At 46.9% G+C, this 24,668-nt stretch overlaps 1 protein-coding gene across 1 annotated transcript in view; it reads left to right on the top strand.

Annotated features, from left to right (window-relative positions):
* The window catches only part of Vwa3a (von Willebrand factor A domain containing 3A), a 49,549-nt gene extending 31,493 nt beyond the window's left edge, over window positions 1–18,056 (top strand). Inside the window, exons 19-32 of the mRNA XM_052174912.1 lie at window positions 581–651; window positions 3,551–3,700; window positions 5,182–5,272; window positions 5,873–5,980; window positions 6,672–6,769; window positions 7,348–7,485; window positions 8,821–8,929; window positions 11,773–11,917; window positions 12,256–12,400; window positions 13,068–13,219; window positions 14,510–14,633; window positions 16,417–16,514; window positions 17,030–17,095; window positions 17,460–18,056. Of these exons, the coding sequence (XP_052030872.1) occupies window positions 581–651; window positions 3,551–3,700; window positions 5,182–5,272; window positions 5,873–5,980; window positions 6,672–6,769; window positions 7,348–7,485; window positions 8,821–8,929; window positions 11,773–11,917; window positions 12,256–12,400; window positions 13,068–13,219; window positions 14,510–14,633; window positions 16,417–16,514; window positions 17,030–17,081 (1,481 nt within the window). The 3' untranslated portion in view covers window positions 17,082–17,095; window positions 17,460–18,056. The remainder of the gene's footprint in view (window positions 1–580; window positions 652–3,550; window positions 3,701–5,181; window positions 5,273–5,872; window positions 5,981–6,671; window positions 6,770–7,347; window positions 7,486–8,820; window positions 8,930–11,772; window positions 11,918–12,255; window positions 12,401–13,067; window positions 13,220–14,509; window positions 14,634–16,416; window positions 16,515–17,029; window positions 17,096–17,459) is intronic.
* Window positions 18,057–24,668: the final 6,612 nt, after the last annotated feature.

Raw genomic sequence — 24,668 nt, 5'->3', positions numbered from 1 at the left:
GATCAATAATAATTGCAAACACAGAACAGCTATGAGTTGCCAACTGTGAGCTGCCAGGCACAGCTTAAGTATTTTACAAACTCTAACTGTAGTAAATTGAAAGACCCACCCTCCTCAGTACAACACCATGATTGTGAAGTAGATGACCATCTGCCCTGTTTAGCAGATGAGTAGTTGAGGCACAGCCTAAAGGACAGAAGCTGAAGCCGGGCAGGACACCATCAATGCCTGGTGTACTTGCCAGATACCAGAGTCCCACTCAAGAGTGACCTTGATATGTCCACTGCAGATATTAGCCACCATAAATAGTTACCATGTGGGTCTTCCCATCTCATACTGTAGCAAGAGCCTTTGTGTCGGACTTTCCCTTCCTGTGAGTGCCAGGACACAGTCCTGAGGCTAGTTATACTCTTAGTGACAACATACCACTGGATGATAGAAGGTCGTGGCTGGTCAGTTCAGTCCACCCATCTTGCCTCTTGGGCTTGTCACTTCCACATGGCCTGCATACATTAAAGGCATTGACACTTGCCCAGATTCACACCCTCCCACTGATGCTCAAGATGTGCTTTGTTTCCAGGTATTTATGAGAGTGATGATATCAACGCCATTGTATCTGAGATAGAAAAAGCCCTCAACTACTCCCAAAAGGTATGCCTTGGGCTTGACTTAAACATGTACAGTTCCCGCCATGGCTGCTGCAACAGAGAGCTTGAATCAAAAAGGCATTTATGCTTCTGTGGTCCCAGAGCTGTGTTCCTTCAGTAGGTTATGGATAGAACCCCTCGTTACTGCATCCCTTTAGAGTGGGGAAAAGCAAAATTGTATTGCTTTTATAAATAGCATGGAAGACTTCTAAGACTACTGCTGCAGTAGGAGAGAGTTTAAACACAAACACAGACACCATAGAAATAGCTAAGAATTTGTACCCAGTAAGCAGTCAATGGATGGAAAATCACTAAAAGGAAGTTGATGGGGTGTCAAGGGTGCAGAGGCTCTTGTTAAAGGCAGGCCCAGGACCTAGAACTCAAGGAGGAGCAATTCTGAATGGATATCAAGGGGAGAGTAACTTTTGCTGAACTTACTTAGCACCAGTCTTTGCTAAAACTAGGTTGAGATGGCCAAAGTAGAACCCTGGTCAAGAAGATGACTCTAAAGTTTGGTCCATGACCATGCATGGGCATTCCTCAGCTATGAGCATGGTCTAGCCTATACCTCCACATAGTCTAACCTATACCTCCATCTGCACACAGCTGTCTGCCATCTGTGTGCTGGTCTTTTGTTCCTCACAAGAGCTCTAGCTGTATCAAATTGAAAGGCCCACCCTCCCTCAATATGACCTCATCCTGACTTCCATTTCGATTTCAGCTGCAAAGATGTTATTTTTAAGAAAGGTCACATTTGCAGCCACCTGGAGATACACTGTGTATCTTAGGAAACACAAATCAGTCCACACCAGCTTCCCTCTTTGTGTCTAGATCCACTTACAGCCAAGGCTTCAGATGGAACCTGGGGGGCGGGGGGGTTCCTGTCTTTCACTGGATTTTGACATATATGCTATAGATTCTGACCTCTGTTGAGTTCCTTCAACACATCCAGCCCCTTCCTAATCTCAGTCTTTGCACCTGCTCTGTTCTCTGCCTGCTGTTCCTTCCTAGGTCATCCATGGCTTACTCTTTGTTACTCAAAATGCATTTTAAAAGCCTGGCAGTGGCTGCCCACAACTTTAATTCTAACACTCAGGAAACAGTAGCAGGCAGATCTCTGAGTTCAGGGCCAGTCTGGTTCTCACAGCAAGTTCCAGGACAGCCAGAGCAACACAGAGAAACCTTCTCTTGAAAAACCAAAATTGAACAAACAGTAACAACAGCCAAGAAAAAGAAAAAAGAAAGAAAGAAAAACAATTTTAAAAACTACTTCTCCAAAGGAGATTTGAGTAGTCCCCATGAAATTAGATGGGAAGGAACCAGATCATGCCAGGAGCATTGAGAATCAGGGGAACAGACAGGGGAACATTTAAAGATGAATTACAGATTTATACCTGATGGAGCACCTGGCAAGGAACAGGAAGCAACAGAAAGAAGTCCCCAAGGTCTTTTCTGGAACAATTGGTAGACAATAGTGTCACTGACAACTGAAAGAGAATGTAGGGAGCCTGTGGTGGATGCAGAGAGGGTGAGGCTGAGAGAATGGTGAGCTTGCCTGTGGAGATTGAAAAATACGGATGGCCTGAAGGCAGATGGGAGAAGATAAGGAGTAGAGATCTGAAGGAGGTTATAGGGCCCCATGAGCCAAGGGGAGGATCTGTGAAGGTCTCACCCTTCCCCAAATGTTAGTTCCTGCTATTTCATAGACTGACTCATCTCCACAGAGCACTATAGCCATACTTGGGTGTGTTCTGTTTCTCTATGATTGCTGGGTCAGTGGACTGGTGGCTCCCCAAGCATGCCTTAGCTCATCTGGGGTCTGCAAATCTCTGGTTCTTAAAAGCAAACCATCCTATTCTTACCCCTAACACACTTAAAAGATATTAGTAGACAATAATACCCTAACCCCACCTTCTTTTGGATATGTGCTTATGTTCAAAAAGTGTTCCCTGATGCTCTAAGTGTAAAATAGTAGAATAGCTTTGGGGAAGTTGAGAAACTTTTAGACAAAAAGAATAAGTATTCCACTGCAATTCTGCCAGTGTCTGTGTTGGTGCTAGAATATGGTCAGCTGACTGTGTGGCTGAACATGGGTTTTACATGCTGGCTTGCCCAGGCCCTTGGAGTTGCCTTGAAGTTCTTCCGTTAATGAGTAGTATGAGCTTGAACAAGAACCTTGAACTGACAGAGCTTTGATTTCCCTATCAGTCAAGCAATATCTTGGCTTCTTCATCAATGTGACAAGTATTTGAGAAAAACCAAGTTAAGGGAAAAAGGAATTATTTTAGTTCCTACCCTCAGAGATTTCAGCCCATAACTGGTTCCTTGACTATTGACCCAAGGTGGGGTCATAGATGAGGCTGAGCGTCCTGGTGGGGGCTGCGCATCATGGTGGGGGCTGAGCATCATGGTGGGGGCTGAGCATCATGGTGGGAATGCAGGTGAGGCTGAATATCATGGTGGTGGATGTGTCTGGAACCGAGCAATTGATTTTGTGGCAGACAGGAAGCAGAGAGGGGAAGACAGAGAGCGGTCCAGTTCCCAAGGATCTGCCTCCTCTTTCTAGAAAGGCCCCTCTTCCTATAGGTTCTAGAACCTCTCATAGTAGTACAGAGGACTATACATGAGTCAAAGGGGGCATTTCATATACAAACTGGGTATAAAGTGGAATCATTATTATGTCTCATTTGCCTGAATGCTTGAAACTTCGAACATTAATTTTCCCAGTTTCCAGGACAATAAAAAGGTGCTTATTCTCCATTAAGATTAACCCACAGAATTCTTAGTCCCAAACTATATTCTCTGGGCAGAAAGAAGCATCAAAAGGCTTCTGTCCGGCTGCACATGAGTATCTATCTACCCACAGTTACCAGTGTGCTCTAACCACACAATTCCCATCGCAGTGTGCCTTCCTTGTGGCCTCCCTGAAGAACCAGTCAGGAAAAGAACTGAAAAGTGGAGCACCTGAGAAAGACAAGACAACAACTCTGCAGCAAAATCAACCCAAGAAACTCTATCCTCCCAAGCCCACAGCCCCCTCCGTGGCAAGAATGGTTTGACACCCTTCCCTAATAACACACAGAGGATTTTTTCCAGTTTGTCTCCTTGTCTTTCCTAGATCTCAAAAGGGCTGGGACAGGCCCCAGGACTAGCACTGGTGGGGGCAGAGATTCGGGGAGGGATGCCCCATGGGAGCCTCTGAAAAGAGCACCTGCCTCTTAGTTTAGAGGGGGGCACCTATAGTTTCCCCACTCCCCTGTGCTTTTGGTTATACCTATCTCAGCTTCTCTCCCTAGCCTAGTTCTAGGATCTCCATGGAAATGACACTCACTCACCTCCTCTGCATGTGGCAGCTTAACCTGAAGGATTTGTAAGGAGAGAGTAAGGTCACTAATAGGACTTAGCAGGGGCAATGATGGGATTCTCAGATTCAACCTAAGCCTGCTGGGGAGTATCTTTAGTCATAGCCATCAAATATACCTGCATAAAATACTCCTTACCTAAGTGGTGAGAGGGCCTTCTAGTGGGATGACCTTCATGGACAACACTGTGGGCAGAAGAGTCAGTGAAACCTGAAGACTGTTCAGCAGATTGCTGACTGGGCCACTAGTGAACACATTTCAGAATGGGGAAGTCTATCTCAGGATTGCTTACCCATGGGGCTGCATTTCTAAGACATTTCCTGGACTCACTCAAAGAAGCCCGATAGCTCAGACTCATCCATACCCCTCTTAATATCCCCACTCTGGGAGAACCTCAGAATTTCAGGGCCTTCCTCTGGGACCTTCAGTGGTTCATAGCTGACTTAGTATGAGGAGGGCTAGGCTGCAGCACGGCTTCCATTGGGCTAGGCATTCCCTGGAGTGATAACATCTAGGCCCTTTCCACCACAGGTCACAAACTCTTACTAAACTATTATTATATTCTACTTGTGCCCAGTAAGGAAAGAATTCCAGAATAGAGGATAGAGAAATGCCAAGCTTTTACATGGTGATACATTCCTTTAATCCCAACACATGGTGGGCAGAGGCAGGCGGATCTCCATGAATTCAAGGCCAGACTGGTCAATACATTGAGCTCCAGGCCAACCAAAGCTACATAGTAAGACTCTGTCTTAAAACAACAACAAAAATAGAGCATAGACGTTACCTAAATGGTTGGTTGTCATACTGGAGGTCCAGAAATTCTAGTCCAGTAGGAACAGAAGCAGGAAACTAGCAAAGAATATTCTGACAATTACCCAGTAGCTCTTCCAGTGCACTTTCATAATATATACATGAATGCACACATTCATACACCTTTTCACTCCCAAACCCAGAGTCCCTCCCCGCCAACCCCCACCCCCCCACCCCCCCCACCCCCCCCCACCCCCGTGAAATCTGCTGCAGAAGGTAGGCCAAATGTGCCTGAAGTGCTAACTCCCTTAGATCCCTCCCTGTGAATGTTCTTGATTGGCAGGTTGAGGTCAGGGTGACTGGGGAACTTCCTACCCTAGGCAGCAGGCCTCTGATGGGTAAGATGGCCTGTTTTCTAGAGCATTAAAGATGACCCGGATGGAGAAGCAAGCTCTCAGCTGAAAATTCTGAAGTGCCATCCCCTCAATGGTGAAACGAGGGTCTCTCCAGGTAAGGTGTGGCAGTGGACAGGCAGGGGTGGAAAGTTAGCGGAGGTGCAAGTTAATATTGAAAGTGATTACCTACATGATGGTTGACTGGATGCCAGCCCATCAGCCAAGATGCTTCTCAGAAAGCCTATAGCCATCTGCCCGCTACAGCCAGGTCCCTATTTGCAGATGTTACTGAGTTCAGGTCCAAAGGGGTTCATGAAGAGAAACCATAGTTATTTCTTTATGAAAGTACTCCCTTTATAAACCTGGGGCTATGTGTCTTCATTTTGAAGAAAAGGATTTATAGCAGTATGGTTCGTGGCAGCAAGCCCAGGAATCCTCATTCTGTTCCTTATTAGCCCATCTGTAAGCTGGGGACCATGAAACTGCACAAGGCACACCAAGCACTTAACACTATGTCCAGGAAACATCAGGACTTAGTGACAGTAGCTCCAGCTATCACTGGTCCAGACAAGGCCAAGGAAGCTGAGATGACAGCCAGGAGCCGAGAGTCCCAATGTCTAGGGTAGATCTTAGCTGAAATTGAGGTAGTCAAGCAGCAAAGCTTCATCAATGGGACCTACAGAGTTGCCCAACCAACAACTCAAATATCTTCCAGCTGCAGCCCAACCTGGGAAAGAAGCGATGGTGGAACAGAGGATGAAGGCCAACCCCAGAGCAAAAGCAAAGCTCTTTCTGTTCTACACAGAGTCTGGGAATAGTGTGGGTAAGCTAAAGCCAATGTGTGTCTGAACAGCTCCTGCCCTGGGCAACCTGGTGAGGATAGTGGCCCTCTCTAGCTACCCCAGGCCTCAGCCTCTGCAACAGGCCCATATCCTTAAAGTTCTCCCAGCCAGAGAAATGACCATGCAGCTTCTTGCCATTGGCACACAATGAGAAAACTGCAGGTAGAATCTCAACTGTCCTTAGGCACACTGGTGCATCCTGGAAGAGGCAGTTTCCTGAGCCCTGAGGACAATTAGGAGAGGAATAAAGATTTCCTTCCCTGAGCCTGCCATTGGGTCCCTGTGACGCGGTAAGGAAGGCTGGCATCTCTCCCCTTTCCTTTCCGTCATCTGGAACCTCAGCCCGTACAGTGGCGTCAGCCCATTCAGAGTGTGTCTTCCCTCCTCAAGCCTCTCTGGAAGTTCCCTCAAAGATATATGCAGTCATGTCTTGTAATTCCAGTCCATTGACAATGAAAAATAGCCACCACAGTACCCGCCCCAGCTGGACTCCTTGCTAAATGGAGAAAGGGAACCTCAAGTAGTCCACCCCTTTCCTCATAATTTACCTTCTACATCTTCAGCTAATTATACCTAAATAATTTGCAACAAATTTGACTTGAAGGGGAATTGACATGAGAAAGGAGAAAAGGAAGAGACATATCCATGGTAACACTGCTGTATTTTTCCTAGGTTCTGTGTACAAGAGGTACACTCAAGGAAAATCTATTAGAAGAATTAATTCTTCCATTGAACTGCCCAGGAAGGACACTGTTTGCTCAAGTCAAGAGGTATTCAGTTGTGCATATCAGCACGTGCCCCTCAGTAATTTCTTCTACCAACTGTATCTTCCAGGAGGATGGGCTTACTTGGAAAAGAGGGCAAATGTGCTAAGAATGCCTGTTTTCTGTGGCATAACATTAAGTTCAGAAGCGAGTCTGCTTACCTCCTAACTGGGTGGCCTTGGGAAGTCACAGAACTACATTCAATCTCACTGTATAAAATGAAAACAAGCTGGGCCCAGTGGCTACTCTTAATCCCAGCACAGAAACAGAGGCAGGTGGATCTCTGTGAGTTCAAAGTCAGCCTGGTCTATATAGCAAGTTCATGATAATCAGGACAACATAGAGAGACCCTTTCTGTCTCAAAAAAGAAAATGAAAAAGAAAAAGAAAAGAAAAGAAGAAAGAAAGGAAGGAAGGAAGGAAGGAAGGAAGGAAGGAAGGAAGGAAGGAAGGAATGAAGGAAGGAAGGAAGGAAGGAAAGAAAAGAAAGAAAGGCAGAGAAAGAAAGAAAGAAAAGATCCCAAAATAAATACATAAAATGAAGACAAGTCACTCTTTTAGGCCTGACAGTATTTTATTCTACAGTGGACAGCCACTTGCAGGCTGAAGAGGCTGAAACTGGAGCTCTCCAAATGCCTTGGTCCCAACTGTAGATATCAAACGTCAGTACGGGGGCCAGCCCTGGCCAAACACTGCACTCTCTTCCCCAGTATAGAGATCAATGTAAGTCACAATGTGTTCTTCATCCCCCATTCCTTCCTTACCTTTTGTCAGCTGCTAGTGGCAGAGAGAAGATCAGGGGACATTGATTTCCATCCCTGCTTGGATAGCTTCATGCCCTAAAGTAGGACTTCCCTCAGTTGATAAAAAATATAGAATTCTGATAGAAAAAAAAAGAAGCCAATTCCCCAGGGTCTGGAGTAGATGGTAAGGCCTAGAAGCAGGTGTTAAGTACTCGGGCCATGCTGCTGAAATAGTCACTCCAAAGTATTGGTACCTGTCTCTTTTCTATCAATGTAATGATAAACTATGACCAAGGCAACTTTCAGATAAAAGAGTCTATTTGGGACTTACAGGTTCAGAGAGTTAGAGTCCATGACCATTGTAGTGGGAAGCATGGCAGCAGGCAGGCAGCAGAGCAATAGCAATAGTTTACATCTTGATTCTCAGGCTTGGGGCAGAGCTAAATAAGAATGGCGTGGGCTTTTGAAATGTTGAAGCCCACCTCACTGATAGACCCGCAGGGCACACCCCTAATCCTTAGAGCCCAAGGGTGGGGCATTCGCATTCAAACCACCAGAGTGCCTAACCCTGGCCTTGGCTCTGTTAGGTCAGCTGGAGGGAACTAGTGCCCCCTCTGCTTTCGGCTCAGGAGGTGGTTTTCTCATTGTTCTGAGAATGCAGTAAGTGCTTTCAGTACAAGGTAAAATAAATAAATAAATAAATAAATAAATAAATAAATAAATAAAATGGCTTCTTTTCCTCTTTGCCCTTTGAAACTGTGTTATCAACATCAGAGGAAACTAAAAATAACCAAAAAAAAAAAAAAAATCATCCACTAAAAGAACTTGGGGTCATTTACATATGCTCACCCCTCTCTGTCCTGGATCATCTTTCTGTTTAATATGTATGAACCGTCTAGTCTTTCATTAAAGATTTTGTATTTTAAAACTAGGAGGTGGTGTGGCTTTTACTATTCCAGTGACTCCATTTGTCACGGCACCATTATGACACTTCCCTCTCCTACGCAGAACTGCTGAATCTAGTAGTAAATTAAAAGAAAAATAACCTTTCAATAAGCAAAATTGATCCAAACATGATGGTCTCTGCCTGTAATTCCAGGACTCAGGAGGTAGAAGAAAGATGATGATGATGATGAGTTCAAGGCCAACCTGGGCTACATAGTGACCCTGTTCCAAAATTAGGCATGCAAACAGATACGCATATATACAGAAAAATGTACTGAGAATTGCTTATTATAATGGCATAAACTATTTAGGGGTACTGAGACTATGAACCAACACTGATAGGAGATTAGCCTCTGCTTGCCTTCCCCAGGGAGTGGTGAGACACATCCAGTGGACGCTGTGGGAAATAGAGACGTACATCACATGTATGGAGAAGGTGACCAAGTGCTATGTGCAGAGACTGCACTGGCTGCTGTCCGGTGAGTGTGACTACAGCGCAGAGAGGTGGGAGGGGCCTGAGAGGAAGTGCTAAAGTTAATCCCAGAGACTCAGGGTCAGGCCTTGAAGGCCAGCACCTCAGAACTGTCAGGGCAGTGGACTAGCCAACTGATTCTCTTTATACTGAGTGACCTCTGACTCCAGAGGTCAGACAAGGTGACAGAAATGTGGCCAGAACAGAGCGAGCGTCTGCTGTCCAGGCTACCTACATGGGTGTCTGCCTCCTTTCCTCGCCGCTCATGACTGAGGACACCCCAGTTCAAACCACAGCTGTTGGGATGGCAGGAAATGAGGGTCACGAGAGAAGCAAGACCTGGGCATTAATGGGGCCTACTCAAACCCCTTTGTAAAGGTAGAAACGGAAGGGGTTCCTACCCACATGAAACCTTCTCTACAGTTCCCCTGAGGTACCAAGGTACCTCGAAGAAAGGTACATGGAAGGGGCAGGCTGAGGAGGCTCAGACTCACATTCCAGAGGAAGGCTGACTATGATTACAGGTGTGGTGGTCCTTACTCTATAATATGAGCACTTGTGAGGAAGAAGTCAGGAGGCCAGGGGTCCAGGGCAAGTTTTGGTTGAGCCTCAAGGCCAGGAGGCCAGGCTGACATTTAAAGTAGACAGGAAATGAAATAGATAGGAAACAATTTAGCTTTGCGGTTGAAGAGAGCCTCATGGTCTGTTGCCATGCCTTGCAGCCGTGACTGCTGCTTTCCAAGCCCTCTCTCCTCCTAAGCTCTGTCAATCAGAAGTGATTGACAGGTTGCAGGCTAGGACAGGCAAAGGGGAAGTGGAGGGGGTATACTTATCTGTTCTCAACTCACACCAGCCTCTCGGAATAGCCAATGACTGTGTGCCTTCATTTGTAGCAAGGAGCTAACACCTCCCACACAGGTCCACACCCAAGCACCTGTACTTCAAACTCACCTGAGAGCCAGAGCTATAGCTTAGTGCTAGAGTGCCTGCCTAGCATGTGCAAAGCCACAGTTCAGTCCCCAGGACTCACACACCAAACTCATGTCCTTCATTCATTTATTCTCTCATTCATTCATTCCCAAACTCACCTGGGGGTACTTTGTTCATTTATTCACTTACTCATTCCCAAACTCACCTAGGGGTGCTTTGTTCATTTATTTATTTTTGTTTGTTTGTTTGTTTGTTTATTCGTTCATTCATTCATTCAATGAAGAAGTATTGAACTTCTGCCAGGTGTGTGTGAGAAGGAAGACAAATACCAATGGGGCCCCTGGGCTCATGAATTATGCTGTCTAGGAGAGAACTGTTAACCAAAGAGTCACAAACAGGTCTGATATGACAGCAATGACAAGTTCAGGGAAAGAAGGAATACAGTATCATGAGGGGCCGTCTGCTAGGATGGGAAAGTATCATCTCAGTGTCATCTCAGAGAAAGTGTCCCTGGAGTGCTGTTTAAAGATTGTTTAGGTGGTTACTGGACAAAGAAGAAAGGCAGGCTGGGGCAGAGGCCTTGAGGGGAAGGGACAGCTCTGAGTTCAAAGACAGAGAAGGGGACTGTGTGTAAGTAGGAGCCAAGTCAAGAGCATTCAAGTAGACAGCATCAAAAACTTGACTTAATGACCTTGAGCAGGACCCTGCGTGTAACACAGGCTGCCAGGAGGATCCACAAGGCTCTCTTAACTGCAAAGCTAAATTGTTTCCTGTCTATTTCATTTCCTGTTTACTTCAAGATGTCAGCCTGGCCTCTGTGCCTCGATGCTCAATCAGTAGCCCTCTTGGGATTTGCCTTCCCCCTCACACACACCTGGCCTTCCCTGCCTCTGCCGCCATCATAGAGCAGGGAGACACAGCCAGAGCACTTACATTAACAAGAGCAATGGGAAGCCTCATAGATTTTCCATTGCTTTTGCAGTAATGCTCTGGTTGCTTTGTGGATGATAAACTTTTGGGGATTGAGTGGAACAAGGGTTTCCTGGTCCAACCCTTTTGGAAGATAAAGAGCTGACCAGGTAGATGGATATGTGGAAAGATGAGGTGGGCAGAGCATGAGAGATTTGGGAGGTGAAAATGACTCACACTGTGTTCCCTCCCCTGGGTACTAAATAGGAGTTTGTGGCTGAGGTCTTTGGAGGGTTGACCAGATGGCTGGCTAGTCTCATAGAGCATCCTGTCAGCTTTAGGCTGGCTTTCCTCTTATTGTCCCTATGACAGAATTGCTTTGGGATACCCAGATGAATCCTGGGAGACCCTGGGTAACAAGGCCCAACAAACTTGGTCCACTCATAGGTGAGTGCAGAGTTGATACTGCAGCCATTTGTCATCTTTCTTCTGCTGTCCCAGTGAGCACCAGTGTTCATGACACTGGTCACACCAGATACTTGCTGAGCTTCCCCAGTGTCATCTCCATTCAGCTTTGTAGAATCAGAAGACCAAAGTTAAAGGATGCCTGACTGAAGTGTGAATTAGGGACCAAGACAAAACCTAGGCTCTAAGCTATGGGATTCTGTGGGCAAGTTGCTATCCCTCTGGAACTCCCCTTGAGCCTAAAACAACTTTTTTAAATATGCTACCCATTCCCCATGGGTGTCTCCATCCAGTCCCTCACCCCAGCTTTCTCTCCAGGCCCCAGAACTGAAATCTTAATCTCTCAAACCTCATAAAGCTAGCTAGCTAGCTCTGCCTTTGGATGACTGACATCCCCAGCACCACCCATTGGGCCATCTCCCAGCAGAGAACTAGTGACCAATTGTCAGAGAGTCAGTAAGTGTTACAAGCATTTGTATTTCATAACTACCATGAGGACAACTAATGTCCCGCCCCCTCCTTGTCTCTGCCGCCATCATGGAGCAGGGAGCCGCAGGCTGTTTGGCACCATCTTGGAGAGCAATGTGTGCATCTTGCTGGACACCTCAGGGTCCATGGGCCCCCACTTGCAGTGGATGAAGACAGAGCTCGTTCTACTGATTTGGGAGCAGCTGAGGAAGCACTGTAACCGGTAGGGACAGGGCTGGGGTGCACAGGGTCTGGAAGATCAAAGGGCAGGCTCCTAGTTTCCCAGGCTGATCACAGTTCCAAGGAGCAGAGCGGTTCAGAAACAAGAACTGCTCTTTTGAGAGTCTGTTGAGAGGAAAACACTGTATTTTGCTCCACTGCTGCGTTAGTCCATTTACAATTACAAGGGGTTGCCCTCTCCTCCCTCAGTGTCTGGGCACACTGTAGAGTCCTTAAGAGAACAGTCTTCACAGAGATAACGCCTACAATTTCAGCACAAACTGACCTGTTCTAACCAGTCCTTTCTTTTCTTTCTGCCCCCTTCCCTTTCTTCTTCCCCAGTTTTAACCTGCTCAGCTTTGCAGAGGACCTGAAGCCCTGGCAGGACACGCTGGTGAAGAGCACAGAGCCTGCATGTCACAAGGCTATGAAGTGGGTGGCCCACCTGCAAGCCCAGGGGAGCACCTCAGTCTTAGCAGCTCTGACGGCAAGTGCTGCCAGCGAACCCTACCATGTAGCATGACGGAGATAGTGACACCCATGCCAGTAGCCCATGATGCTTTAGGACTTAGAGCATGTCACTTCATTTCGTCCTCTTAGCAACCCAGTGACATGGGGTTCTTTCACTTTCAGATGGAGACAGGGAGGGTTAGGGAGGTTGGGTGGCCTGTCTGGGACTAACCAGATAGAAGTGGGCCTTTTTCCCCCATCCTGACTCCCAGCTCCCTTGGTCTATCTTAGGCTAAAAGAGGAATCTCAATCTTTATTTAAAATTTCTTTTCAGTGTGTGTGTGTGCAAGTGAGTGTGTGCCTGTTCGTGTGTACATGCATGTGTGTGTGTGTGTGTGTGTGTGTTGTATGGACTCTGTGGAGTACATATGTCACAGCACATGTGTGGAAGACAGACAACTTTATGGAGTTGGTTCTCTCTTTACAACTTTATATGCTTCCGGGGATCAAATTCAGGTCTCCAGGCTAGCATAGAAAGCAGTTTATCTTTGGCATCTCAGAATCTCAATCCTAATGGACAATTTTATAGAATCCTTGCAGACACATTTTTCTTAGGGACAAGGTCTCCTCTATTGGGCCATCATCTCTGCCCTTCCTAGTGAATCGCCATGCCCAGATCTGACCACCTTCCTACATTCTCTCAGAAAGCCTTCAGCTTTCAGGATGTGCAAGGACTGTATCTCCTGACTGACGGGAAGCCAGACACGAGCTGCAGCCTTATACTGGACACTGTCCAAAAGTTCCAGAAGGAGAGAGGTGTGAAGGTGCACACTATCTCTCTGACCAGCACAGACAGGTGAGCAGTAGCAGCAGCAAGCTGAGCTCCCTTCTCTCGAGTGCGCCCTCCACTAACCCACAGCCTCCCTTAGACACGGCAATCAGGAGATGTCTTCTCCCTACCCCAGACTGACCAAGCTACAAGCTGCTCTTCCATCACTCTGCAGCCTTGAGCTGATGCACCCTAGTTCATGAATCCTGCTCTCTTCACCCCTCTGGCCTTTATTTCCTGGGAAAGCATTTATGAATATTTGAGGAAACTAGAGAAGAAAACATTAACATAGCACAATTCCTAATGTTATTTATTCTTTGAAGATATCATCCGTGTATACATGAATGACTATACCTACCCCCATTCCTATCTCCAACTTCCTGACTGACGGACGACTGATATCTCCCTCTCAATTTCTTGGATTTTTTCTTTTTAAAAATTATTTTTTTATTTTTTATGTATGAATATTTCACCTACATATGGATATGTGTACCATATGAGTGCCTGGTGCCTTCAGAAATCAGAAGAGGGGTTCAGATCCCCTGGAACTGGAATTAGAGATAGTTGTGAGCCATCATGGATCTTAGGACTCAAACTCAGGTCCTCTACAAGAGACAGCAACAAGAGCTCCTACCAGGGAGCCATCTCTCCAGCCCCATCTCTTGTTTTTATTAATATAACACAGTCCAGTTTCTGCTGCCCATATGTACATGGGCATGAGGTCATCTACTGGGACCTGGGCAACATACTAATGGCTATACGCCCCCCAAAAGTCCCCCCTCCTGGACTAGCCATCGACTGTCAATAACTCCTCAGCCAGGAGAAGGTCTTCTGGAACCCCCCAGCCCCCTCCATGCTGACACTAAGTGACTTGATCTTGATAGAACAATTTTTATATCATTTAGAAGAGCATAAGTTACACAAGATGCTCTTCAAAGAAGGGCCAGCCCATGTCTCAGTTGCAGAGTGCATGTTTAGATGCATGAAGCTCTGAGTTCAATCCCCAGTAAAAATAAATAAATAAAATTTGTTAATAAAATTGGTTATCTTGGCACATATTTTCTCTCTCTGACTAAACTATAAACTCTGTAAGGGCCGTATTTGTGTTCCTTTAGGCACAGTAGACACTGGCAGATGTGCATACACTGGATGTGCGTACTTGAAGGTGCTTAATGGTGGTCTTGATGGTATAAGCTAAGACCCGATTGCCAGGTCATTTTCCCTTAATCCCCAAAAGGCTTAAGTTCCACTGTGGTCCTGGGGTTCTGCTTGTCCCTCCTAGCCCTGTGAATCCCTGAGCCTCTGTCTCTCCTCCAGAACAGCAATGGAGTTCCTGAGGAAGCTGGCTTCTCTCAGTGGGGGACGTTACCACTGCCCTGTTAGTGACGAGGCCCTCAAGGGGATTCAAGGCTTGCTGGTCAGAGGCTTCATCAAGGAAAGGGTAGGTGACCAGCCATAAATGTGGGTCTGCTGAAGAGGTTCAAGAAGCCTCCACAAGGACTGGCTTCCTTCTTCCTGAGGTCTCTGCTTCTCTTTTGACATGGAACGCTGATCAAGAAGGGCATTTTTCCCATGGCTATCCCCCTAAGCCAGTGGTTCTCAACCTTCGTAATACTGAGACCCTTTTACAGTTTGTTCTGGTGACCCCAACCATAAAATTATTTTATTGCTACTTCATAACTAATTTTGCTACTGTTATAAATCATAGCAGTATGTAATATGCTGTTGCATGTATAACAGTATGTAAATATCTGATATGCGACCCCTGTGAAACGGTCATTTGACCCCCCAAAGGGGTGGCAACCCACAGGTTGAGAACTGCTGCTCTAAGCCAGATCCCCTTGAAGGTAGAATCGCTTTCCGTGGATGGCTGCTTTGAACCAGACACACTTACATCCTCATCCTTACATAGACAAAGAGCTCAAGAAGTTGAGGTATGTGCCCAAAGTCAGGTGAAGGGTGGAGCCAGACCCTGGGATGTGGTTTGGAACCACTGGGCTCTAGTTCCTGGGGACTCCTGTCTTCAGTGCTCATTCTCTGAAACAGACAATTAGCTCTTCTTTAGCTCATCTGTTAAACAACATGTAATGAAGTCAACCATAGCTGAGGGGACTCAAAGGCCCCAGGGAGCCCCTCCCATTTAACAGGAAATGGTATACATATTTAACTTTTTTGTTTATTTACTTATGTTATGCATGATTGCTCTGCTTCATGTATACCTGCGTGCCGGAAGAGGGTGTCAGATCCCACCATAGTCCGTCCTGAACCACCATATGGGTGCTGGGAATTGAACTCAATACCTCTGGAAGAGCAACCAGTGCTCTTAACCACTAGCCCTTATTTATTTGATTTCATATTTGTTTTTTGAGATGGTATTTCGGTATGTATTGCAGGCTAGCCTTGAACTCTCAAGTCTCCTGCCTCTACTTCCCCAGTACAGGGATTAAAGGCATGTACAACCTTGCCTGGCTTAATTTTTGTTGTTGTTGTTCAGAAGTGCTGGAAGTTGGACCCAGAGCCTGGTTAAGCATTCTTCCATTAACTACATTTCCAGATCCCTAGGCCTTAGTTGTTTGAGAAAGGGCTTCATGTAGTCTAGGCTGGCCTCAGATTCACTATGTAACTGAGGCCAGCCTTGAACTCCTGATCTTTCCTCTCTCTAGTGTTGGGATGAGATATAAAACACCACCCTTATTTAAAGGGTTCTACATGCAGAGTGGGAACAGCTGCTGCCACACTGCTGGTGTGACACACTGGCGGCAGCCCCCTCTCTGCCTCAAAGCTCTAGTTACTTGGGAGTCTGTGTTTAGAGTTAGACTCTGGAGTTTCAGTAGTTAATGTTTTGAAAACATTCCTTTGAAGTTCTATTTTACTGTAAGAAATGGAGGAAGGGCTATAGATATTCTATTGACTCACCAGCAGTTTAGGTAAGGTACATTCCACATTTGCCACATGGGCCCAAACTCTCTGAAATTTGGACACTGCCTTGGTCCCTCCCCACCTCCATGCCCACCCCACACGCTGTCTCTCAAGCATCTAATTTCAGACTATCCAGTGGCTACCTGGATACATGGAGATGCACAAGCTGAGGCCCACGAGGACTTCCCGCCTCTGGTGAGAGGCGACATCTAATTTGCTCTAACTATCTTCTGAAATCTTAGATTTTCAGGTCTCATCTAGTTAATTTAGTATAATGAATTTCACATTCATTTCTCCTTCCCCAGGATCCAAAGTTGCCACTGTTCGAAGGCGATGACTTGAAGATACTGGCAGAGGAGTTTACCAAGGCTAGAAACCTCCTCAAACAAGCCCAGGTCTTCAGGTATGCTTGTCTGGCTGCCCTTCCCACCTTTTTAACTGCCCAGATGGACATGCCTTTAATCCTAGCACTCAGGAGACAAAAGCAGGTGATTTCAAAGGCTAGCATAGTTTCCGGGTAACATAGTGAGACCTTATCTCAAAGAAAATTCCAGGTTTCGTGCCACGACAGTAACACATCTGACTCTAGATCAGAAGGTTGTGTGCTCAAATCACATCGGGGTCATCTGTTATTTATTTTCTGGGCTGGTGAGCTGACTCAGAGGTTAAGAGCACTGACTGCTTTTCCAAAGGTCTTGAGTTCAAATCCCAGCAACCACATGGTGGCTCACAACCATTTGTAATGAGATCTGATGCCCTCTTCTGGGGTATCTGAAGACAGCTACAGTGTACTACATATAATAATAAATCCAAAAAAAGAAAAAAGAAAAATCCACATATGAGAAAAAAACAGAGTATTTCTTTCCTGCCCATTACCCACTCCCAGGGATCCATTTTTCTTTGCTTTCTGCCTTATAGATCCCAGCTCTTGAAGAAAAATGACATGAAATCAAAGGTTACTTCTTGCTAGAGACATGTTCTCAGGTAAGAGGAGTGCATGCCATCCTGCCCAGTGCCCACCAAGGGCCAGGGACATGCTGCCTTAGGCACATGTGTGACTGTGGGAAGGATCAGAAATTGTGCTTTCTCTGACTTGAAAAGCCATCCCACAGAGACCACCCATTGAGCACCCCTGACAGAGTAGATTGACAGAGAAAGCTGTATCCCCAGATTACATGCAGGAAATAAAATGTTTAGCACTAGGATACTCTGAAGGCTGAGGGCAGGAAGGCCTTTTTATTTGTCTATGAGGCCTACCTCATTCTCCTGCCCTGTCCCTCAACACACCATGTACTGTAGCCACTAGACTAAGATCACTAAGAACTTCCTCTTGTCACCCTCTACCCAGTGACTCCTGCTTATCTGTCAAGGCATAGCTCAGATAGCATCGTTGCACTGTGAAGATGTCCCTGGGACCCATCCAGGACCTCCAGGAAGATCCGATGCTTTTGACTTTCCTCTTCTGGTTGTCATGACTGCTGTGCCTCTTGTGGCGTTCAGCACTGCAGACCACCATGCCTGCCCAGCGTTCTGAGCTTTCTTGAACGTGGTTCCTCCAAGAAACTGCTGTCTTAACCACCTATGGATTCCCAGACCCTGCCCTATAGCAGTCTCATGGTAAGCAGTGAGTGACAGCCCAGCTCTGGATAGCATCCAGATGAGGCGTCTCCTCCTAGTTCCTCCCCCATACCTCTTACCACTCCATCCATGGCCCAAGGCAGGTACCAGCAGCCTAACTTGGGGAAAGACACAGCTAAGAGCCCAGTCCACTACCACCCACATCACTTGCTAACTGGAGGCTGCTACGGACCCAGTTCTGCTACAGCCTCAAAAATCAGACTTCACCCTTTGAGCCCAGCTATGCTATGTACAAACGAGTCCGGGGGTGCGGTGGGGGGGGGGGGGGGTGACATCACATCTTAGATCAGCTGGGATCATTTCCTAAAATGTGAAAACTGCTTTTGCTAATAGAGTCAAAATGAGTTTAAATGCTTGAGTATTGGTAATGATGTGTGTGTACATTCATATATGTGTGTGTAAATTTTGAGTGTAATAAAACTCTTAAAAACCTCATTCAGAGTATATAGAGGATTTAAGCTCAATGTGGAAAAGAATTACTTTATTTTTAAAAATGAACAACAATTCAGACAAACACAAATGGGAAATAAATATGAAAAAATACCCGCTTAGAGGTATCACACATACACACACACACACACTACTGCACACAGCTGTAACTTCAACACTTAAGAATTGGAGGCAGGAGCCAGTCATTCCCAGCCAGGCTGGGCTAAAGGAACAACATAGAGGAGCTCAACAGCCTCACTCATCATGGAAATAAAAACTAAAGTCACAATGAAATGAATCTACATACGCAATACAATGGCTTGACTGTCAATATCGAGATACTGATCTCTGGAATGGGGGTCAGAGAAAGAAAATGTACATTTCTACCACTTTGAAAATTTGGCTATTTCTATTAAAGCAAACCACATCTGTTGTGTGACCGAACCATCCCACTCTAAGGGAAATGGGTGTGTGGATCCAAGAATGTGTACGATAGCTTGATTTGTAAAAGCTCAAAATTGGAAACCACAATGTCCGACCATGGTACAATGTGCAAACAAATATAACATATTTGGATAGTGGCAAGCTCTGATTCAGTAGAAAGAGTATGAGCTATGGTTACGACATTCAATAAGATGTATCAAACTCATCAACAATGGTAGGTAGGTAGGTAGGAAACCCAACATAAGCTGGAGCTGGAGCTCCATCGGTAGAAAGCCTGCCTAGCACGCACAAAGTCCTGGGTTGTCAATATCCAACCCTGCATAAGAAGGTGTGGAGTCAGGAGGATCAGGAAATCAAGGTTATACTTGGCTACAGCAAGTTCAAGGTTAGCCTGTTCTGCATAACAATCTCTCTCAAGGGACTAGAGAGATGGCTCAGATGTTAAGAGCACTGACTGCTCTTCCAGAAGTCCTGAGTTCAATTCCCAGCAACCACATGGTGATTTACAACCATCTGTAATGGGATCCAATGTCCTCCTCCAGTGTGTCTGAAAACAGTGACAGTGTGCTCACATACATAAATAAATCTTTTTTTTAAATCTTTCAAAAAAGAAAAGAAAGGGAAAAAGGAAGAGAAAAGAAAAAAAAGAGGTATCAACCTAAGAGTATGTGCTCACAATTCTATATGAAATTCAAGAACAGGTATATTCGTTACTGAACCAGAAATCACAGTGATAGCTGCCGTGGGGGATGCAGAATGAGCATTGGGGTGCTGGGAGCTGAGAAAGTTCTGTCTCCATCTGAGTGGTGTTTTGTTAGGATGCTCAGAGATGGGACTTGGGAGGGGGTAGTCACTGGGGTTAGACAAGGTCCTGAGATGGTGTCAACCAAGCCTGAATCCTGGTGGCTTTAGAGGAAGACTAAGAAAGACCAAAAGAGATACATACGCATGCCCTGGCCCTTCCACAGGATGTCTGTCACTCAGAACTCCTCCAGCAAGGAGGCAATCACCACATACACCTTAACCTTGCACTGAGAACTCTGAGCTGGGCCCGGAGATAAAGCTTTACAGTTAGGAGAACTTTGCTGCTTTTCCAGAGAACCTGGGTTTGGTTCCCAGCACCCACGGCGCAGCTCACAACCATGGCTAACTCCAGTTCCAGGGGGATCCGGTGCCGCTTTTTGGTCTCTGGGGGCACCAAGCACACACTGCATATGTACATTCATACAAACAAAACACACGCATGAAATTAAAATATTTTTTTCCTAAACCTTAATCCAAAACAAATGTCTTTCTTTATAAAGTTACCCTGTTTCAGGAGGCAAAAGAACTACTATCAACTTGAGCCAACCTGGCCTACACAGGGAGTTCAAGACCAGCCTAGAAAATAAACACCAAAGCTGTGTCTTGGAAAAATTATCATTAAATTATTTAAAGGGTTTTTTTTTAAAGGTTTAGTTTTATTTTATCATTTGAGTAGTGTGTGTGTGTGTGTGTGTGTGTGTGTGTGTGGGTGTGTGTGTGTGTGTAATATGTGCCATATGCAGGTTCGATGCCCAAGGAGGTCATTGGATCCCCTAGAGCTGGATGGATGGTTGCAGTGCTGAACAAAACACACGCATGAAATTAAAAACAATTCATGGACCCACTGGGAAGGATCTGGTCCAGGCTTGTTGCGTCCCATATCTCCTGTGCTTCAGTAGTATAACCCCATTCTCTACCTGATTATCTCCCATGGGCATGTCTGTGCCCAGATTACCTCCTCATTATTTTTACATTGGTTCTACCAGAATGAGGGTCTTCTCCATTCTATTGACCCCCCAGATGAACTAATCCCATGTTCAGTTACATCCTGAAGTGTTAGGGATTGGAGCTTCGACGTATCATGCGGGACAGACACATCCTCTGACAGTTGTGGGGCGGTGAGGGTCTTTGCAAGCCAGCCAACACCGGCAGCTAACAGGGAATGTGACTTCTATGGTGCAGATGTTCTTATGCATGAGGGTCAGGAAAGACACCCAGGCCTGTGAAGCGGTCCTGGCGTTTGAACCCTGCCGTCACACACAATGACAACAGCTTCTGTTAATTGAGCTTAGAACATGCACAGCTCCATGTTCTAAGGCCTGCATATACATGACCCATAGCAAAGAATGGAAATTACACACTGTTTGCAGTGTGTGGATGAGGAAGCTAAGCCTTGCCACTGCCCAAAGACACAGCAAGAAAGTGGCAACGGGGCAGCAAGATAGTGCAGCAGGTAGAGGTGCTTGCCACCAAGGCTGGTGCGCTAAGTTCAATCCCAGGAGCCCCTACGATGGAAGAGAAAAGCCACCTCCTGTGAGTCGTCTTCCGACTTCCACATGTGCTCTATGGCACACACGTGTGCTCACACATAAATGTAACAGAAAAGAGGTAAAGCCAATTAAGGACTCCAAGGCCTGTGCCTTCCACTCCCTGGGTCTCCATCCTGAACCTGTTTTTTCTACCTCTAAAATGAGGCTAAAACAGAATCGTGGAGATTGAACAGGACACCCTACCATCTGGCACACGGCAGAAGCAAGCTGAATTCTGTGATTCGCATCCTTTTCCTAATGGTCTCAGGATTTGTTTATGCGGGTGGGGAGCCTTTAGTGGCCCTTCTCAGACTTAACGTGGGTGGCTCGCTCCCTACTCCAGCCAGGCAGCTTCATTCCAGCAGATGTATATGGGCTGGACTCAGGCCAGCCCTTGTGCTGCAGCCTCTCAGATACGAGTTCTCCGGGGATGGGAAAGTCCTTCTGGTTCCTAGCACAGAGGAAAGGCCAACAGTGAAGAAGCATCCGCTAAAACAGAAGAGTGGAGCCAAGCCTGGAGGTGCAGGCTTAATTCCTGCTGCTTGAGAGTCTGAGACAGGAGGATCCCAAGTCAGTGCCTGCTTGGGCTGCAGAGGAAGGAAGTAAAAAGCGAGGGGGCGGGGGTGAGGATGTAGCTGCCAGGTAGAGCACCTTCTAGCTTGTGTGAGAGCCAAGGTTCAATCTGCAGTGCCACAGAGAAAAGGGGGAAAAGAATGTAAGAATGGTAGGTGGGGCTGGGCAGTGGTGGTGCATGCCTTTAATCCCAGCACTTGGGAGGCAGAGGCAGGCGGATTTCTGAGTTCTAGGCCAGCCTGGTCTACAGAGTGAGTTCCAGGACAGCCAGGACTACACAGAGAAACCCTGTCTTGAAAAAACCAAATCCCCCACCCCCGAAAAAAAAAAAAAAGATGGGTGGATAGATAGAAGGCAAAATGGACAGATGAAAAGATGGAAGGTTGGATGGGTAAGTGACAGGTAAGAGGTGAACTGAAGATGGATGATGGAAGTTTGAAAGGCAGATGTAGAGACCATGAAAAAACAGAAAAGTAAATAGGTTTACAAAGGAATGTATATATAACCGCACGTGTACACCCCCAACACACACACACACAGCTGAAGAGCTGGATGAGGGAACAGGGAAGAGGAGAAAGGGAAACGTCAGTATGGAAGAACGGTGGCTGGTGTGTAGAGCAGACAGGACAGGTCAGGCCTCTTTTCTCCAGCAGCCCTGTCACCGCTGGCTCACCCTCAGGTGAGTGGGGCTGCGAGGCTGGAGGCTGGAGAGAGAAGAGCGACAGGGCGGGACGGCTGGGGCGGGGCGGGGCGGGGCGGGGCAGTCCCCGGGCCAGCCCGGCTGCTGCCACACAGGTGGTGCCCGCCTTGGCGCGGAGACCTAAGAGGTGCTGGATGCACGCAGCGCTGCGGGAGCCCGAGCCAGGTGAGTGCAGAGCAGAAGGTAGTGGCTGGGGACAGAGGGCGAAGAGGATGAGGGGAAGGCGATCTGCCCTCGTGCCCAATCCGGCAGCTGCGCAGCACTCTCGCTCAGCCGCCAGGAGGTCGCGGCTTCCCCCTGGGTCTGTGCCTTTACCACCCCCTTTCGTCAAACCCAGATTCCATGTCTCCTCCTTGGACCTTGATTAAGGACCGAGTGCTTTAACTATTTTTTTTTTTGGTTGGGTTTTGTTATTTATTTTTATTTATTCCTCTCTCTCTCTCTCTCTCTCTCTCTCTCTTTCTCTCTTTCCCTCTGTGTGTGTGTGTGTGTATGTGTGTGGTGGGTGAGGGCACACTGCCACAGCACATGTGTAAAGGTCAGAGGACAACTTTTCTGAAGTCAGTTCTTTCTACTCTCCTCACGGATCCAACTCATGTAGCTCAGACTTGCGGAGATGAGTCATCTGGTTGGCCATGTTACTTGGTGTTTTTGAGACTGTATCCCAGGCTGGCCCAGAACTTACTATGTAGCCCAGGCTGGCCCCAAACGCATGGTAATCCTACCTAGGCCTTTGAAGTTCTGATATTGCAAGTATGCATCAGCATAGCCAACCTTGTATTGTAATTTTTTCACAATCCCTGATTTTTCTGGGCCTCAGTTTCCCCTTCTGGATAATGGGAACAGTAGCTTGAACTTTCTAGGACTGCCAGGAGAATTTTGCACTGCCATAGCCAGGTTTAGTCCTGGCTTAGCTGTAACACTCCCCTGAGGAACAGGCACCTGTTCATCCCCTCTCCCCCATATTTAGCCAGGCACGGTTCAAAGCTTGAAACACACCAGTAACAAACCCTTCATGCAGCCTACACCAAAGTGATTTGCAAAGGCTTTGGTATCTGCTCTCTTGGGACCGCTGTATAAGGAAGATGGAGTCAAGATGATGTGACTCCGTTCCCAGCTGTGGATACTGAGCCACAGTGAAATTTTAAGCATTTTACCCAAGGGCACATCCAGCCTTTGCCACCACAAGCATGCATATACCCTTTCCCAGAAAAGTCACCTGGGAGAGGAGGCTCCACTCTGAAACTACAGCCTGTCTCCTGATTGAAGGGTGGGCTGGGGAATTAGACATCCTTGGTAATAACTCTAGTTTGGGATGCCCCTCCTACCACTTATGGGACATGACTGTATTCCTGTCCCAAAACAAATAGGATAATGACATAAGGGACACAGCCATAGTTCCTATAACTACCAGGCCCCTGCCACTCCACAACAAATACCTGCTCTCTTATGTAGCCATTATGCACCATGCAAGGTATAACTTAGTACACAGAAGACCTACAGTGCAGTCATTGCTTTTATGTTAGTGACCTGGTGCCTGGTCCAGCCTGATGATGCTCAGGTAGATAAGGGTAGGAAAGACCATGGCAGTTGACGGAGCCCGAGTTAGCTATAGGCCTAGAATGAGGAGGACAGGATTCTGGTCCCTGGAGCCTACCCACCTGATCCAGAGGGCTTCAGGAGGCTTACACAGGTCACATGGTGTCAGCCAGCTGCTCCTGGGCACCTGGTACTGGGAGTGGCTGCAGACCTGGGAGTCACAAGTTTCCAGAGGCTTAGCCCTTTAAGTTTGATGTGATCCTCCCTCCTCTTTTCTTCCTCCCCTTCCTCATCCTCCTGCTCCTCCTCCTCTCCCTTCTTCCCACCCCCTCCATTATCTTCCTCTTTTCCGTCTTCCTCTCTTCCCTCCTCCCTCCTCCTCTTTTCCATTTCTTCTCTGCCTCTCCTTTTCTTCATTTTCTTCCTCCTCTCCCTCTTTCCTCTCATCTTCTCTCCCTCCTCCCCTCTCCTCTCTCCCCCTTTCCCTTTTCCTCCTGCTTTCCTCCCCACCCTTGCCCTCCTGAGGGACACCACACCCAGTGTGTAAGGCCCCATAGGTATGACTGACTCTGCCTCTGGTGCTACATGGCGCCCGTGGGGAAATCAGGGGTTCTTAGTGTACATCTGAGGCGCACAGCATAACTTTGAGCCTCAGATCCCCCAGCTATGAAGTCAAAGAGCAGGCTGCCTTCTCTGACTCCCTAAGGAGCCATCAGCCACGTGGAGGTTCTTGGGGCTCTGAAAGAGTCTGGAGCCCTGAGAGATCTATAAAGCCCAAGTTTCCCAGAAGTTCCCCCTCAGTCCTATGAATCTGGTAACATGTGCCTTGGGATGAACCTAGAACATTCTTCTGGTTTTCTTCACAGGTAGACAGCCTCTAGGCTGCATGGCTTCATAGAGA

The sequence above is a fragment of the Apodemus sylvaticus genome, chromosome 1, assembly GCF_947179515.1.
Source record: "Apodemus sylvaticus chromosome 1, mApoSyl1.1, whole genome shotgun sequence".
NCBI classification, from domain to species: Eukaryota; Metazoa; Chordata; class Mammalia; order Rodentia; family Muridae; genus Apodemus; species Apodemus sylvaticus.
The sequence above is the reverse complement of the archived record's forward strand: the minus strand, read 5'-3'. Positions and strand labels throughout refer to the sequence as shown.